The sequence below is a fragment of the Pseudopipra pipra genome, chromosome 1 (genome assembly GCF_036250125.1).
Source record: "Pseudopipra pipra isolate bDixPip1 chromosome 1, bDixPip1.hap1, whole genome shotgun sequence".
NCBI classification, from domain to species: domain Eukaryota; kingdom Metazoa; phylum Chordata; class Aves; order Passeriformes; family Pipridae; genus Pseudopipra; species Pseudopipra pipra.
Window position 1 is genome coordinate 27,024,692 of NC_087549.1, and position 13,795 is coordinate 27,038,486.

General features: G+C 35.4%; 1 protein-coding gene across 4 annotated transcripts in view; it reads right to left on the reverse strand.

The window, feature by feature from the left end:
• Positions 1-13,795, reverse strand: part of WWP1 (WW domain containing E3 ubiquitin protein ligase 1) — a 57,655-nt gene that overhangs the window by 12,243 nt on the left and 31,617 nt on the right. For all 4 annotated transcript variants that reach the window (XM_064649508.1, XM_064649519.1, XM_064649501.1 and 1 more), the window contains 10 exons: positions 12,958-13,139; positions 9,558-9,903; positions 7,461-7,556; positions 6,660-6,834; positions 3,278-3,332; positions 3,088-3,172; positions 2,873-3,001; positions 1,843-1,915; positions 1,681-1,752; positions 570-658 (listed from right to left, as the gene is read on the reverse strand). In XM_064649508.1, coding sequence (XP_064505578.1) covers positions 570-658; positions 1,681-1,752; positions 1,843-1,915; positions 2,873-3,001; positions 3,088-3,172; positions 3,278-3,332; positions 6,660-6,834; positions 7,461-7,556; positions 9,558-9,903; positions 12,958-13,139 — 1,302 coding nt within the window. The remainder of the gene's footprint in view (positions 1-569; positions 659-1,680; positions 1,753-1,842; positions 1,916-2,872; positions 3,002-3,087; positions 3,173-3,277; positions 3,333-6,659; positions 6,835-7,460; positions 7,557-9,557; positions 9,904-12,957; positions 13,140-13,795) is intronic.

Sequence of the window (13,795 nt, forward strand, 5' to 3'; positions counted from 1 at the left end):
GCAGTAGTGAGTGGTTGTATTCTATATGGTCAAGAGATGAAACATACTTTGTCTATGGTTTTCTTGTTATCAGATTTTTCCCTCTGAGCTCCACTTCAGATCTTAGAAAAGCCAGCAGTTCAACTGGTTTGCATTCCTGTGGAGCCTACATTGTCTGTCTGCTCTTACTTCATGCCTGCACTACTCTCTTATTGTTTATACCCTTTCTACTCATAACAGCCCCAATCTGGTGTTCGCTTATTTTTTTCCAAATAAGCAGAACATTTTTCCACAGTCCCTACTTCTAGGAAAATGGAACTTTCTGATAGAAAGTTTCTGAAATAACTCAGTCCAGAGTAATTAACTGGCATTAAAAAATTCCAATTTTTACATCAATCTTTGTCAAAGAACTGAACAACTGACACCACAGTTTTAGCAATGCAAGGTCATAACCCATAACAATAGACAGTGCTGCCAGTTCCACCTTCTTAACTAAACTAAAAAGGTACCCAGGGTAAGACTGCAAGAGAAATCAAGGTTAGAGTGCTATTAAAAAAAAATAAAAATTGTTTTAAAAAAATTTCTTTTACCTTGCCAAGCCACCATAATCCAATCCTTCTTCTCCTCTGAATATAACATATAGTCTTCTCCTCAAATCATAGGGTTTTAATGCCATAATCTATTAAAAAAAAAACCACAAAAATAATTAATAAGTTATAAACTATGAATTGTCACTACATCACTCATTCAGATTTAATTTTATTTTGATACAGAAATGCTATATATGACAAATGTTACACAGGTTTGACAAGTAATTAGACCATCTCATGGAAAATGCAATCAATGAACTACACACAAAAATACCAAATTGGACTTAAAATCCTTTAACAACAGACTGCTAGCAAGTGGGAGAGAATATCTGGAAAGTACTGCTGTATGGTGTCCTGTTCTTACACTCTTCCTAAGGCAGTCATTATTAAAGGAAAATAGGCAAAAAGGCACCTCATCTGATATATATGATTTTTGGTTTTAGGCAAATCACTTAAAGAAGTAATTTAATCCAGAATAAGTGCAATACACTTTCATTAATATATGCTCTTTACTTATAGAGAATCCCTCCCAGAAGGTTTTGATGTGGTGACAGCAGCAAGAATTTCCATTGTTACAGAGAAAGGAGGAATATCATAAATTGGCTGCAGACTGTAAGAGATTAAGAACTGTAAGCTTCAATTACACAGATTTAACCTTTGAAAGACAAAGCAGAACACCAGTTCTAACTGGAGAAAGCAACATATTGTAACGTATCTAGCCACACACAGGAATCAGAAAAGCAAATCTGATGTGGTTGATACAGTAGGCAATGTGGTTAAGATATGGAACTCATTACCACAGGAAGCCGTAGATGCAAAAAGTTCACAAGAGGAACACAGACAAGCTCACTGAAGAGAAGTCCCTTGAGAATTATTAAAATACTCAGAAACCACATCAAGCTTGAGAGGCATTTCAATTGTAAACAGTTGGAAGCTGAAAGATCATTTGGTAAAAATATTATATACAATACTTCTGTTCTTACAGTCCTACCAAAGAATTTCTCACTGGCTAATACCAGAGGAAGATACTATGCCTAAAGGACCATTAGTCTGAACTGGCTATGAGCATTTTTGTCTTGATAAACAAACACAGTAATTTTTTCAGGCTTACTTGCTGGAAGGAATCCTCAAACAAAGTCTGTCTGGATACATTGATTTTCACATGACTTGGCAGCGCATTGGACTGTAATCATAAGGCAATAACATTAAAAGGCAGTATATATAAATGTAAACTCATGTAGTTTCAATAAGTAAATAATTACTAAATCAGTACCTGACACAAGTAACGGAAATGAGCAAGTTTCCACCTAAAGCTACGCTCGTAAGCAATCTGTGGCCCTTTGTTTCTGTAAGGAAATACATTTGAGAGACATTAACCACAGAGACATCAAATAGTACTTTCAATGCTAAACAACAGCATGTAGATATCAAAAATACACAAAAATTTTTATTGCAAGATGCAATCAGAAATGCAGCTGATGGTTTGATATGCCAAACCATCAAAGGTGGAAGGGTCCTTTCCACCACCCCCTCCCCTTTTTGTTTTTTTCTTTTTTTTTTTGGTTTAAGATGTAAATTAATTTACTAAATTGAGAAACTTAGAGCTCAAGAGCATATCAAATCCCTATTAAACTTGTAAAAATTACAAGTCACCTAAAGGAGAGACACCATCTTCACTGAGAGAAAGACAACTAAGTTAGGCTTCATAAATTCAGCTGCTTGTGGAACTATGAAGGACTTTCTAGTGCAACACTATAGGTTCTTTGAATGAAAGGTCATCAACATGTCATCAGAAGCCCTAACCTACATAAAAGTCATAAAGACAGCCACTATAGGTTGGGTCAATACTTTTAACAAAACTATTTTAAAGTTTTTTATGCAAACTTTTTAAGAAGTATTCAGAACTACTTTGTTTAGACATTATCGTTGCTAGAGTGTGCATAATTATAAGCAATACTCATAATGATCATTTGTTGTTTCTTTAAAAAGTGTAACTGTTACTTCCATTAGTTCAATATTCAAGCTTACCCCACTTCCCCTCCCTATTTATAAAATGATTATAATCTTGGTATTCGAAAAGTGTAGAAAAACTATTGAACATCAGAGCAGTACAGCAAAGGGTGTCATAAACAAACTGACAATTAAAGCTTAAAAAAAGATTAAATTTATATAAGAAGAATTTGTTCATAATTTTGTGTGTAATTCCAGCTAAAACTGTAGATTGTTTTATAGTATGAGAAAACTTGACTATTAAACTATAACAAGGTAAAAACATTCAAAAATATATTTAGTTTCTCACTTACACAGAAGATTTCCCAGTACGAGGATCATTGAATGTGGTCGTTCTTGTATTATGATCAACAAAGTATCTGACACCTTCTCTGGTATATCTGATTTCCCAGCCCTCTGGAAGAGGGTCCTCATTTTGTAAACTGCAGAAGAAATTTCAGACAGTGAGGTTTCTCCCACATCAGGATAAAAAGGAATTAAGCATGATCTTTTTTATATACACACCTACCCTTGGGTTCGAGGGTCTTCCCACTGTGTTGTCTTTGTGTTATGATTTACAAAATACACCCTATCATTTGAATCCACTCTCCTTTCTAAGGGAGAAAAAAAAAAAGAAAAGAAAAAAAGCCAGTATAGAACAATTGCATTCCAAATTTCTGTAACTGTCACTTCCTGAAATCAACAGCTAATTAACTTACCCCAACCTGGTGGTAAAGGCCCAAGTGGATCATTTTCTGCTGACAACATCGAAGCCTATTTAAAAACAAGAGGACTTTCTGTTAGGCCAAATATTATTCCTATTTTTTTCTTAATGTGTTTTAAAATTATTGCTAGTTCTGCAAACTATTCATTCTGGAAAAAAAAATCATGTAATTTTTAATCTGGTTTTGCAAAGAAACATAGATTATATGATAATAAGATATGATTTGCACACTTGCCTCCACTGTTTCCAACCCAATGTATCCCTTTCCCTTCCTACAGCGAACTTGAGAGGCAAGGTCTCACAAAGAGGTACAGTTCACCGAAGGTTTGCGGAAACATGTATCAGCAGATAAGCACAATGCTGTTGCTTAAGAACAGGTTTTACCATAATAAACATTTGCAAGCACAGGGAATACTGCCAACATAAGGGGTTTTGCTTCCTCAATACACGATGACTTCTCTGGATGTTTGGCTATTTTCAGACTTTATCATTTTTTGAAAATGCGGCTGCATTTGTTAAAATATGCTGATGGGTAAAATTGTACCAACATATGGTAAGGTTAAAAGGAAAAAAAAAAAAAAGAAAAAACCGGATTAGGTTATTATGTAAAACCACGCTAAGCTCATAATATACTGTAACCTTGTAGAAGTCCCCCAGTAGCTCCCAAAAATACAAAGCATAGGGAAAAAAACCAAAAGGCAGAAATCCTACAGACTGTAGGATCCATGCTCTGATTTATAACTAAAAGCATCCACCCCTAAAGTTTGGTAGACACAAAATTTTTTCATGTGTATGTGCAGAATGGAATTTTGATATATGGGAACCAAAGAGTATCTTAAGAACACCTTGCTACTAATACTGCTTTATAGCATTTGCAGTACAAAAAGTCAAATCCACTTAGGGGTTTACAACAGCAAATTCAGGCAAAACAAATCTATGATATTTTTCCTCTGAAAGAGAAACAGAGCAAGGATCAGAAGGAAATGCATTAGTTACACTCAAAATCAAGCTGCATATTTGTTCCAACCACCAGCTACTACATGTGAACAGAGAATTATCATTATCTCAGCAGCAAATTCAGTTAACCTTTTCTGCTTTTGAGACTACACAATCACAATGACCCTCTAACCAAAGACTTCTCTGTGGTGAGTATAAAAGAAGAACAGTGCACAAAAGCAAAATGCCAAATAACTGAACAGTGGTACAATTTAGAGATTTCCAACCTTCTTAATAGGTCCAAGGATTTGTGTGTGGCTGCTGGCCACACACAGCTGTATATTTAACAGAACACACTGAAATAGTAGGCAGTGGCATGGGGTGAGGCAGATTCAATACTGAAAGGACTACAATAAATTAATCCAGGTAAAAATGAAAGTAACTAAAATAACTACAGCCTATCTACTCTTCTTCCTTTACATAGTTTAGCTTTAACCACTCAAGGTGATTGAAACATTCTCTTACTCACTGAAAATATTCATCTACTTTTTCCCCAAAAATAAAATACAATCTCAGTCATAAACTGCTATATAGGCAGAGTCCTGATATGTCACCAGAGGATGAAAAGTCAGCTAGAGTCTGACCCTAACTATTCTAGAAGAAAAGTATTCAGAAACGCTAAAGTAAAAAACTTACACTTTTTTCAATATAATTTTAATTTTTTTCCCCCCAACAAACTGTGAGTTCTATCTATGCAACTGATATAATACTTAGAAAACAGAATTCTAAAGAGATGCAAACAGTCACATTATCTTTTCTCTTCCTTCAAGTATATTCTGCCTCACAAACAAATCCTCATTTAATGATTCTAAGGTCAGATGGAACATTTTAAGAAATGAGTCTGTGGTTTTCAGTAAGAGTTATCATTTAATGAAGGAAGAAACATAATTTAATTTTAAAAATGTATTGTTACCTAAAAGAATAAATCCAGCTCACAAAAAAAACCATACTGGCATCAGGAAAAGCGGGAGTTTTCTCTTTATGCAACTGATCAAAGTAGTACACAAGTACAAAAAGTTGGTCAGGAAGAGTTCTTGGCTGGATGTGTTCCAGAGGTGATTCTCGGATTTGCATTGAAAGTTACCAATGCGTATAAGTACCTGAAGGAGGGTGCAAAAAGGATGGAGCCAGGCTTTTTTCACTGGGGCACAGTGGCAAGACCAGAAGCAATGGGCACACACTGAAACACAGAAGTTCCCTCCGAACACCTGGAACCACTTTTTACTGTGAGGGTGACAGCACTGGCAAAGGTTTCCAGAGAGGCTGTGGAGTCTCTATCCTTGGAGATATTTACAAGACATCTGGACACAGTCCTGGACAGCTGGCTTTAGGTGCCCTTGTCTGAGCAGGGACATTGGACCAAATAACATTCAGAGGTCCCTTCCAGCCTTGACCATTCTATCTTTCTCTAATTGCAAAAGACAAATTGACTTTGATGCAGAGCTCCAGGAGTTAATTAGTGGTGATGCATGTTTCTGCTATTGCTAGTGACAAGATACAATGTCCAATTAGATAATGAGAGGCTGAGAACTCTTAAATGTAAGAATACTGCAGCATCCTTTACTTCAGAGGTGTATGTGAATAAAATCCATCAAAGTTAGATCTGCAAATGCATAGAGTCCTATTCCAATGAAACTGTTTTAGACTTGTACTTCAATGGTTTCTTCTTTAAAACACTCCAGCTTTACTACATATCACTTACAAAGTCTCGGGGATTGGATCATTTTTTAAGAGGCCAAGCACAATTGTTAAAGTGCACTGTTTAGAGTGACAGTGACATGCAGGCACCATCATTCTTAACCCTGAAAAAACAACTATCCTATTTATCCAATCACAGATGGGAAAATCTGGCTCAAGAAATATCCTCTTTGAAGCTACTCATATTTTCTTCAGGCAGAAGTGAGCAACTATTTGAGAGAAATGGAAAACCATGTAGGAAATTCCAGAGCTGAACCAGACGCATAAGCTTCAAAGGTAAGCTCAAAGTAAAAGAATTGCAACTTGTATTAATGAATGACTCCTAATCATTAAAAGAGTTTTGAAGGCCATTTAATGTTCAAAATGTCCATAACTCAGCCTTTATGTTCCTTTTCAGTTTAAGGGACTGCTTTATTTTTACCTTTTATTACTGTAATGAAAAATCTTAAGTAAAATGCAGTACATAAAGCTCCATTAGGGAACAGACTCAGAAGGGAGTACTTTCTGCCCTTGTAGATGATTTTTGTTAGCATTTTTCAAAAGAATCAGAATCTGAATTACTGATGCTGAACGTCTCATAACGCATCTGGTTGAATAGTTATAAAATCACTTCTTCTAAAGTTAAAGAACAAAAAGTATACCTATACCTCTCTACTAATTTCTAAATTTTATGTAAAAGTTACCGAGTAGAGGTATCGTTGGTTGAATTGTTGCATAGCTCCCTGCAGTTGATTCCGTTGAGATTGCCACTGCTCAAAGTTCCTGACTGATTCCATTGTTGGTCGCTGCCACGTTGTCGTTCTGGTGTTGTGGTCCACATAGTAAACTCTCCCACGATCATCAACTCTTCTTTCCCAGCTTTCAGGAAACGCAAATGTTAACAGCTAAATTTTTCAGTAATGTTACTAGCTGATATTCTTTTTATGCTTAAATTCCTAGGCAGTGCTTGAATGAACTACTGGAGTCACAGGCATGATTTAAATTTCTAAAGGCCACAAAAGTACTCCCCAACTTAATTGGCAGAAGAACAACTACACAAAGTACATACTTCAAGCAGTAGCATGCCCAGCTCTCTGTCACTGCATTTTTAACTTTGTAAATTTCTGTGACTGCAAGCAATGTTGGCAGATTCCACAGAAAACACTTTGCTGGGAAATCTGAGGTTTGGAATCAGGGCACTACACTTAGTGGCACCACCTAAATAAAGGTAGTCATATGTGCATTATTTCATGTTTAAGTTTTAAAGGAAGAACAAAATACTTTAGTAGCTGTATTTGAACAAGTGATCAGAACAAGTGACATATACAGTATCAACATTCCTATAACAATAGCTACAATTAATATAATTCCACATTAAATGAAAGTTAGAATTTCTTATTATATGATGCACAATACAGTTTTCATGAGCTGCTGTTTGTGTCCTGCAACAAACAAATAAAAAAATAGTATATTTATCATATTGAATTCAAAAATGTCCACATTACCCAGGAGGTAAGGGCTGTGGTCTTTCCCACGTTGTAGTTCGTGTATTGTGATCAACATAATAGGTTCTACCATGAGGATCCTTTCTTTGCTCCCACCTTCAAGACAAAGAGACTTTCACATAAATCAAGGTGAAAATACTTCCTTGGGACATCCCATTAAGACAAAAAAGTACCTTGGTATTGAATGAAAATATCAGGATCCAAAACTCTTTCTAGAACTCTGAAGAAAATTCACACTAGAATATGTATCAGTTACTTCCTATTGAACTGATACCATCATAAAGACTTCTTCAAAGAACTTGGCACATAAAATGAGTATACATCAATATTCACAAGCATTTTCAAGTTATATTTAAGCTATCTGAGAACAAAGTAATTAATTACCTGCTCAATACTTGGATGATAAAATAACCTCATTCAAAAAGTGCTTAGAGATGCATTCTTTGCATTTCCAAGTTCATGCCTCTCTCAAAAAAAGAGGGAGTTTACATCTTGAAGCTCTGTTCCCTATATCCAACAAACAACAGCATCTTTCAGAGTGAGCCTGAAGTGTGTGCTATCAGATGGTTTTCCTGTGTTTCTATTACCTGTCCTGGTAATCTCTGGGGATTATTTCTTCTGTTTAAGTTTTGCAAAGCAAATTTACATTGAAGATGGACCTAGGACCAAACATTATCAAGAACTAAAGTTTCATGATGCTGAGAACTACCATAATGCAATAAAAAATCTGCAGTTGATACATGATATATGTTTGGTTTTCTTACATATATACATAATTAGTTCCTCAAAACACAGGCAGAACACCTTGCCTCCTTCTCACTGGTCTGGGTGTGCATTTCCTCACTATTACAGTGTATCCTATAAAACTCCTGAAAAACCTTTTCTGCAGTTTAAGAGGTTACATGTTAAGATTTCGAGAAGAGAGGAGAAGCACCATTTTACAGAGTTACTACGGCTAGACATAATGGAGACTCAATTAGGCTGTGGGGTGGAGTGGAGAGGGGCATGGAGAACCACAAAAAAAAACCACACATGGAAACGTGATCAGGGAGGAACGATGAAAAAATGCATTTGGCCATAGTGTGTACTATGCCTGGAACTCATGATCCTGTCCTCAATGGGAAAGCATGTAACTAATTAGAAAAAAAGTGTGTGAAGGGGGGATACCCACAGGAGTTTCCACCTATAAAAAGTTTCCATTGTCAGAGCGTCTGAAAGTTAAAAACGAGGTAACTCTTCCCCAACAATTTATATATAAAAATATATTTCTATATTTTTAAATGTTTTCATGTTTATCTAACTGCAGAAACTCAAGTGAAGTGTCACTAATAATTACTGAACCTTCTTCACAGGGAGCAGGTACACGAGAGGCTCTCTGAAAGATCAGCTACAATAACACAAGGTGTACATAGTCTGGGTTAAGAAACAATTTCTGGGATCAGAAAATGCTAAAATAGTTAATATTTACAATATTATGGAAATGTCAGTATTTCCAATTAGTTACTGAAGATATTTTTTCACCCAAACATGAAAGCATCTATAAAAAAATGCTAAGTTATATACATATATATATATACACACTTGAGTATGTACTATATTTTCATTTTTAATTTTGTATTTAAGACTATAGAAGAGGTTTCTAACAGTCTAGTAAAATTAAAATATTCTAGCTATCCTTACACGAGAAGCATCTAAGAGGATTTATAAACTAGTTTAATGATTTTCACTTCTCTGTGTTTTGGTTCCTACAACATTCTCACAGTTTAGGTAATAAAAGAATAACAAATTACAGTCCAAATAAGTTTGAATATATGAAATGAAAAGTCTTCACATCCATAATGCCCAAGAGTTTGTCTATTGAGATCACAATACCATCTCAGCAAACCAGTTATCAGCTGTTACTTTCTGGGACAAGAGTAGCCAGTTATAGCATCAGCACAAATCCCATTTTAGATCAAATAACCCTGTCTCAGCCATCTGACCTGCATTTGACAATTCCAGTATAGAACTGGTTCCTAGTGTAGAATTAAGTGTCTGTTTCTTTATACTCACATTCAGATGAAACATAATTATAGCATTAAAAACAAAATCACATACCCTGGTGGCAAAGGTTCTGTACTAGCACTACCAGGCTGCTGTCTTACGGGTTCTGCAGATGCACTTGAGGTGGAGGAGGATTCCCTTGGTTTTGCTGCATCTGCAGCTATACTGTTTCGAGCATTAGGCTGAGCACAGTCTGTTGCAGCTGTAGGTTCTAGTCCAGCAGACACAGCAGGTAATGCAGAAGTGTGGCTTTCAGAACTAGTTGCTTCTGTTGCTGACTGAGGTTCTACTGTAGTGTTAGTGCAATCTGAAGACATGGGAGCTTCGACTGAAGTCATTGGAGCCTCAGAGACAGAAGAATTACCCGCTTCAGGTGCAGAGGAGGATGACTCGCCATTAACTGAGAAACAGGAAAAAAAACCATTTGTGTACCAGAATCTGATGAGATTTATTTTTCAAATTACCAACTTTTGGAGTAAAGAAATTGGAAGGACTATGTTTTAGTTGTACCTAAATGCCACAAGCAGCACTTTGTCTAAGACGACAAAGTCACAATGCATCTGCCTTCGGTTAAAACTTACAGTCTGCAAGCCATTCTCTACACTTCCCTGTTAAAGTAATTTCTTAGTTCCTGCATATCTTGGTCAACTCAGTGTTACACTTTACTCTTGATTAGCAAGAGTCACTCATCTGCTTTCCAGAAAACAGTTTGGCTTGTTTTGAAATTTTGCACTTATATCAAGTTCAAAAAAGTATCTTGATCAGTATGACACAAAAATCAAATATTATGAGATTACTCTCTGAGATTTGGAAAACTAAGAGGCATTTCTTATGGATCATTTCTTTCCTTTTCCAGTTGACGTACAGAACCGTACAATGAACCCTACACCTCTGTGCAACTTGGAAAAAATCTCCCTCCAAAAGCAGGATTAAAATATAAAAATTATTATTGGTTAACACATTTTATATAGTTCAATGACTGAAGAAAATTACTTCAGAGTCACAAAGTAAATCAATTCTATCTTTTAAAGAACAATACAAATGTAATCCAACTCAAGCAAGCATAACCTCATAAAAGGTTTCAAGCAGGCAGAGGGTGCTAAGAAGGTTTTATTATTCCCAAAACCACTTGGCCAACAATACATCAATACCAATCATCTGCAGAGATTAACAGAACAGTATCTCAGCACAACAAGATCTTGTCTTAGACAAGTGAAATCAGGTATGGCAGTCTGTAGGACTCCCACTAAAAGTCAAGGCCCTACAAAAAGCAGTGCAACATCATTCACAACTTTCATTTTCTGTATCACTAACTGACATCATACAGTGACAATCGTATTTATACTTAGCAGTTTGTACCTGTTTGGAGTTGGAATAATTCTTCTACAGGACTAAAGATAATATGCAACATAGACTTCAAACAATTTTCTACCTTACAGCATATTATCACCTTACCATGCTAAGGACTGAGGCCAACACAATTGCTCTACACTCATAACCTTAACGATATAGATCTGCAAAATTTAACCCTATGCTAGTGTCTATAAAATGCTGTTCCATTATCTTAAAGAGTTCCTTTGCTTTAATTCTGCATAACACTCTTAGAAATAAAAAAATAGCTAGATTCTATTTATTACTTGCAATATGTATATAATGGCAGTAAATTTTTGCTTTCACAGACAGTCAGAAAAGCAGGTCAAAGAATTACAAACAATAAAACTGTCTGCAGGAATGAATTTAAATTAGTGAATCAGTTTCTTTAAGGAATTATCACTGCACCATATATATTTTCTTGATATGCATAATGATAAGCATGATTTTACAGCCAGCAAAAAATTTGTAAAATCTTTAAAGGCATTGCTTTTTCAGCACAGCTATTCCAGGGTAATACATCACTACTTCCAGATGGCAGAAAACAAATTAACTACATTAAGACCTGTCATGATTTTATATTACTTCAAGCAAATGGAAAGCATGACATAAAAAAAATCATAACCACCAACAATTTGATCCAATTTCCTCAAACTTTTGCTTAAACTAGCAACAACTTTACTTAAACAGGAAAAAAGCCAACTGAAATTCCAGCTTTTGTTAAAAAAAAAAATCAATTCATCTACATTGAAGAGTGAATAGAATTACATAATAAAGTTAGAAGCAAAATAACTGACAAATCATCTCCTCTATTAGTAAACTGATCTCCAAAACAGATCTATAAAACATTACATCAGGTGATTACCTCACCAATTATGCCTAAAACAGCAATTCTGGCAATATCACATAAAATTACAATCCTGCTAAGCACAACAGTGGGGAAAAGAAAAAAGTGTCATCAACAAATGCTGGAGACCTGCTTTATGCCTTGCCTTAAAAACATCTCCACCAATTGCTACAGTAGTTGAAAAATGTTATATCAGTGCCTCAGTACAAGCTCAGTGATGATTACATCATTACCATTTGAACAAACCAATTATTTTTCAATTATCCTATCCTCATACAGATTTCAAATGGATCTCTCCACTGTTGAAGAAAAAAGGAGAAATGCCTAAATAATATATATGCCCTCTAACCTCAAGTTGAAAAGAGAGGGGAATCAAATTAAACTTCTCCAAATAGAGAAAAGCTTCAGAGAAGGCCTAATTTAATTATTACCTTTTAAAGTTCATAATTGTTTCTGCTATCTTCCAACCGTACTCACATTTTCCACTCTATTACAGAAAGTTTGACAGTCTCCGTTCTACTGTTTAGTAACAGCTTGCCTATTTCTATTTAAGGTTATCTTTTCTCTCTGCTATCACTGTAATCTCAAACAGCTGAGAAAAGACAAAGTGCTTAGAAAGCACAGTCATTATTAGATGCAAAGTTTTGCCAGAGGAACAAAAATTTAAAATTACTTTATTTTCACTTGTTTTACTGTTTTAAATGTTAATTGTAGTCAGAATCAACATTTTTGTGTTTAAGATGAAAATTAAATTCAGTATTTGCCACTACGTGTTTTGAAGCAGCATATCTTTCAAAAAAAACCAAAGGCAAGGAGAGCCTGCAACACATCTTGACTCAGAGCACAACAGTTCACTGACTAAATCAGATTTATGTTATTTAACTACAGTTACTCAAATTAATTGCCAAAGAAATCTTATTTTTCCTCCAGACAATCAGTAATACGCTTTTGTTATCTGGGACAGAGACAGGGAAGTTTTTGGACACTTTAATCTTTCTCCATCAGAGAAAAGAACTGATGGGAGACTGTGAAACACAATACATTTCAGAATGAGGTTAGTGCAGAAAAATTTACAAAAGTGGACAAACAAGATTATAAACTCTAGCCATAAAACATCCTTTCAGTATTTTTGAAATCCAACAAAAATTGTACAGAAAAAGTGGCCCAACTCCAGGTATACTTCAATCAGACAAAAAAGCCTTATGGAACATGTTCTCTTAACTCTCCCTTTCTTACCAGTGCTGTTGACAGGCTGAGCTTCAAGTGGTTTTGGTACTGGTGTATTTTTAGGTCTGGCTGCAACATGAGTAGGAGATGGTGTGCTGTCTCCATTAACAGCTTCTATACAGAATGTATTCTGTACTACAGAGTTGGAAGGTACTTGATTGTCTATCCCATTAGAAATGTCACAAGCCGATCTTGGTAAAAATAAAAGATCATTTCAGGTTATTACAAACAACAGTTACGCAACTAAACCAAATCCTACACTAAATCACGCTATAGAAACAAATAAAGGAATGGCAGTAGTCCATAAATCACAACAGTTTATGGAATGGTGTTTGCAGCCTGGGTAACAGTCAAGTGCAAGACCAAAACAATTAAGAAAAAGGCAAAAATTAGTTTTGAGTATTTTAGATACTTATAATAGGTAAGATTTGCCATTTTCACTTCCTCTTTTACTTGTAATGACATACTGGAATTGAGTTGAACAGACTGATGCACCTGCCACATCTTCCAAAAAGGCCTTAGGAACTCTTCCAAGGTGCAGCTATGAGCAAGAAAACTTTTTCTCTCATTAAGCAACAGGAACAATTAGGTTTGTCAGTCATATCACTAAAAATAGTTATACCATAAGAAAGCAACAAAATTCTCCCTCAGTAAAAGGAAAATAAGATGAGCTTCTCTATGCTCATCATTGGCAGGATGGGACATTATGATGACAAATACACACAGGCAGCTCTGTGTTTAGAAGGCCACATGGAAATAAATGCAGTTTGAGGGCTTGTGAATGGAGTTTTGTTCAATTACACTGTTTTTTTACTTAAATCTATTCCAGAATGCTTAAAGCCACCCA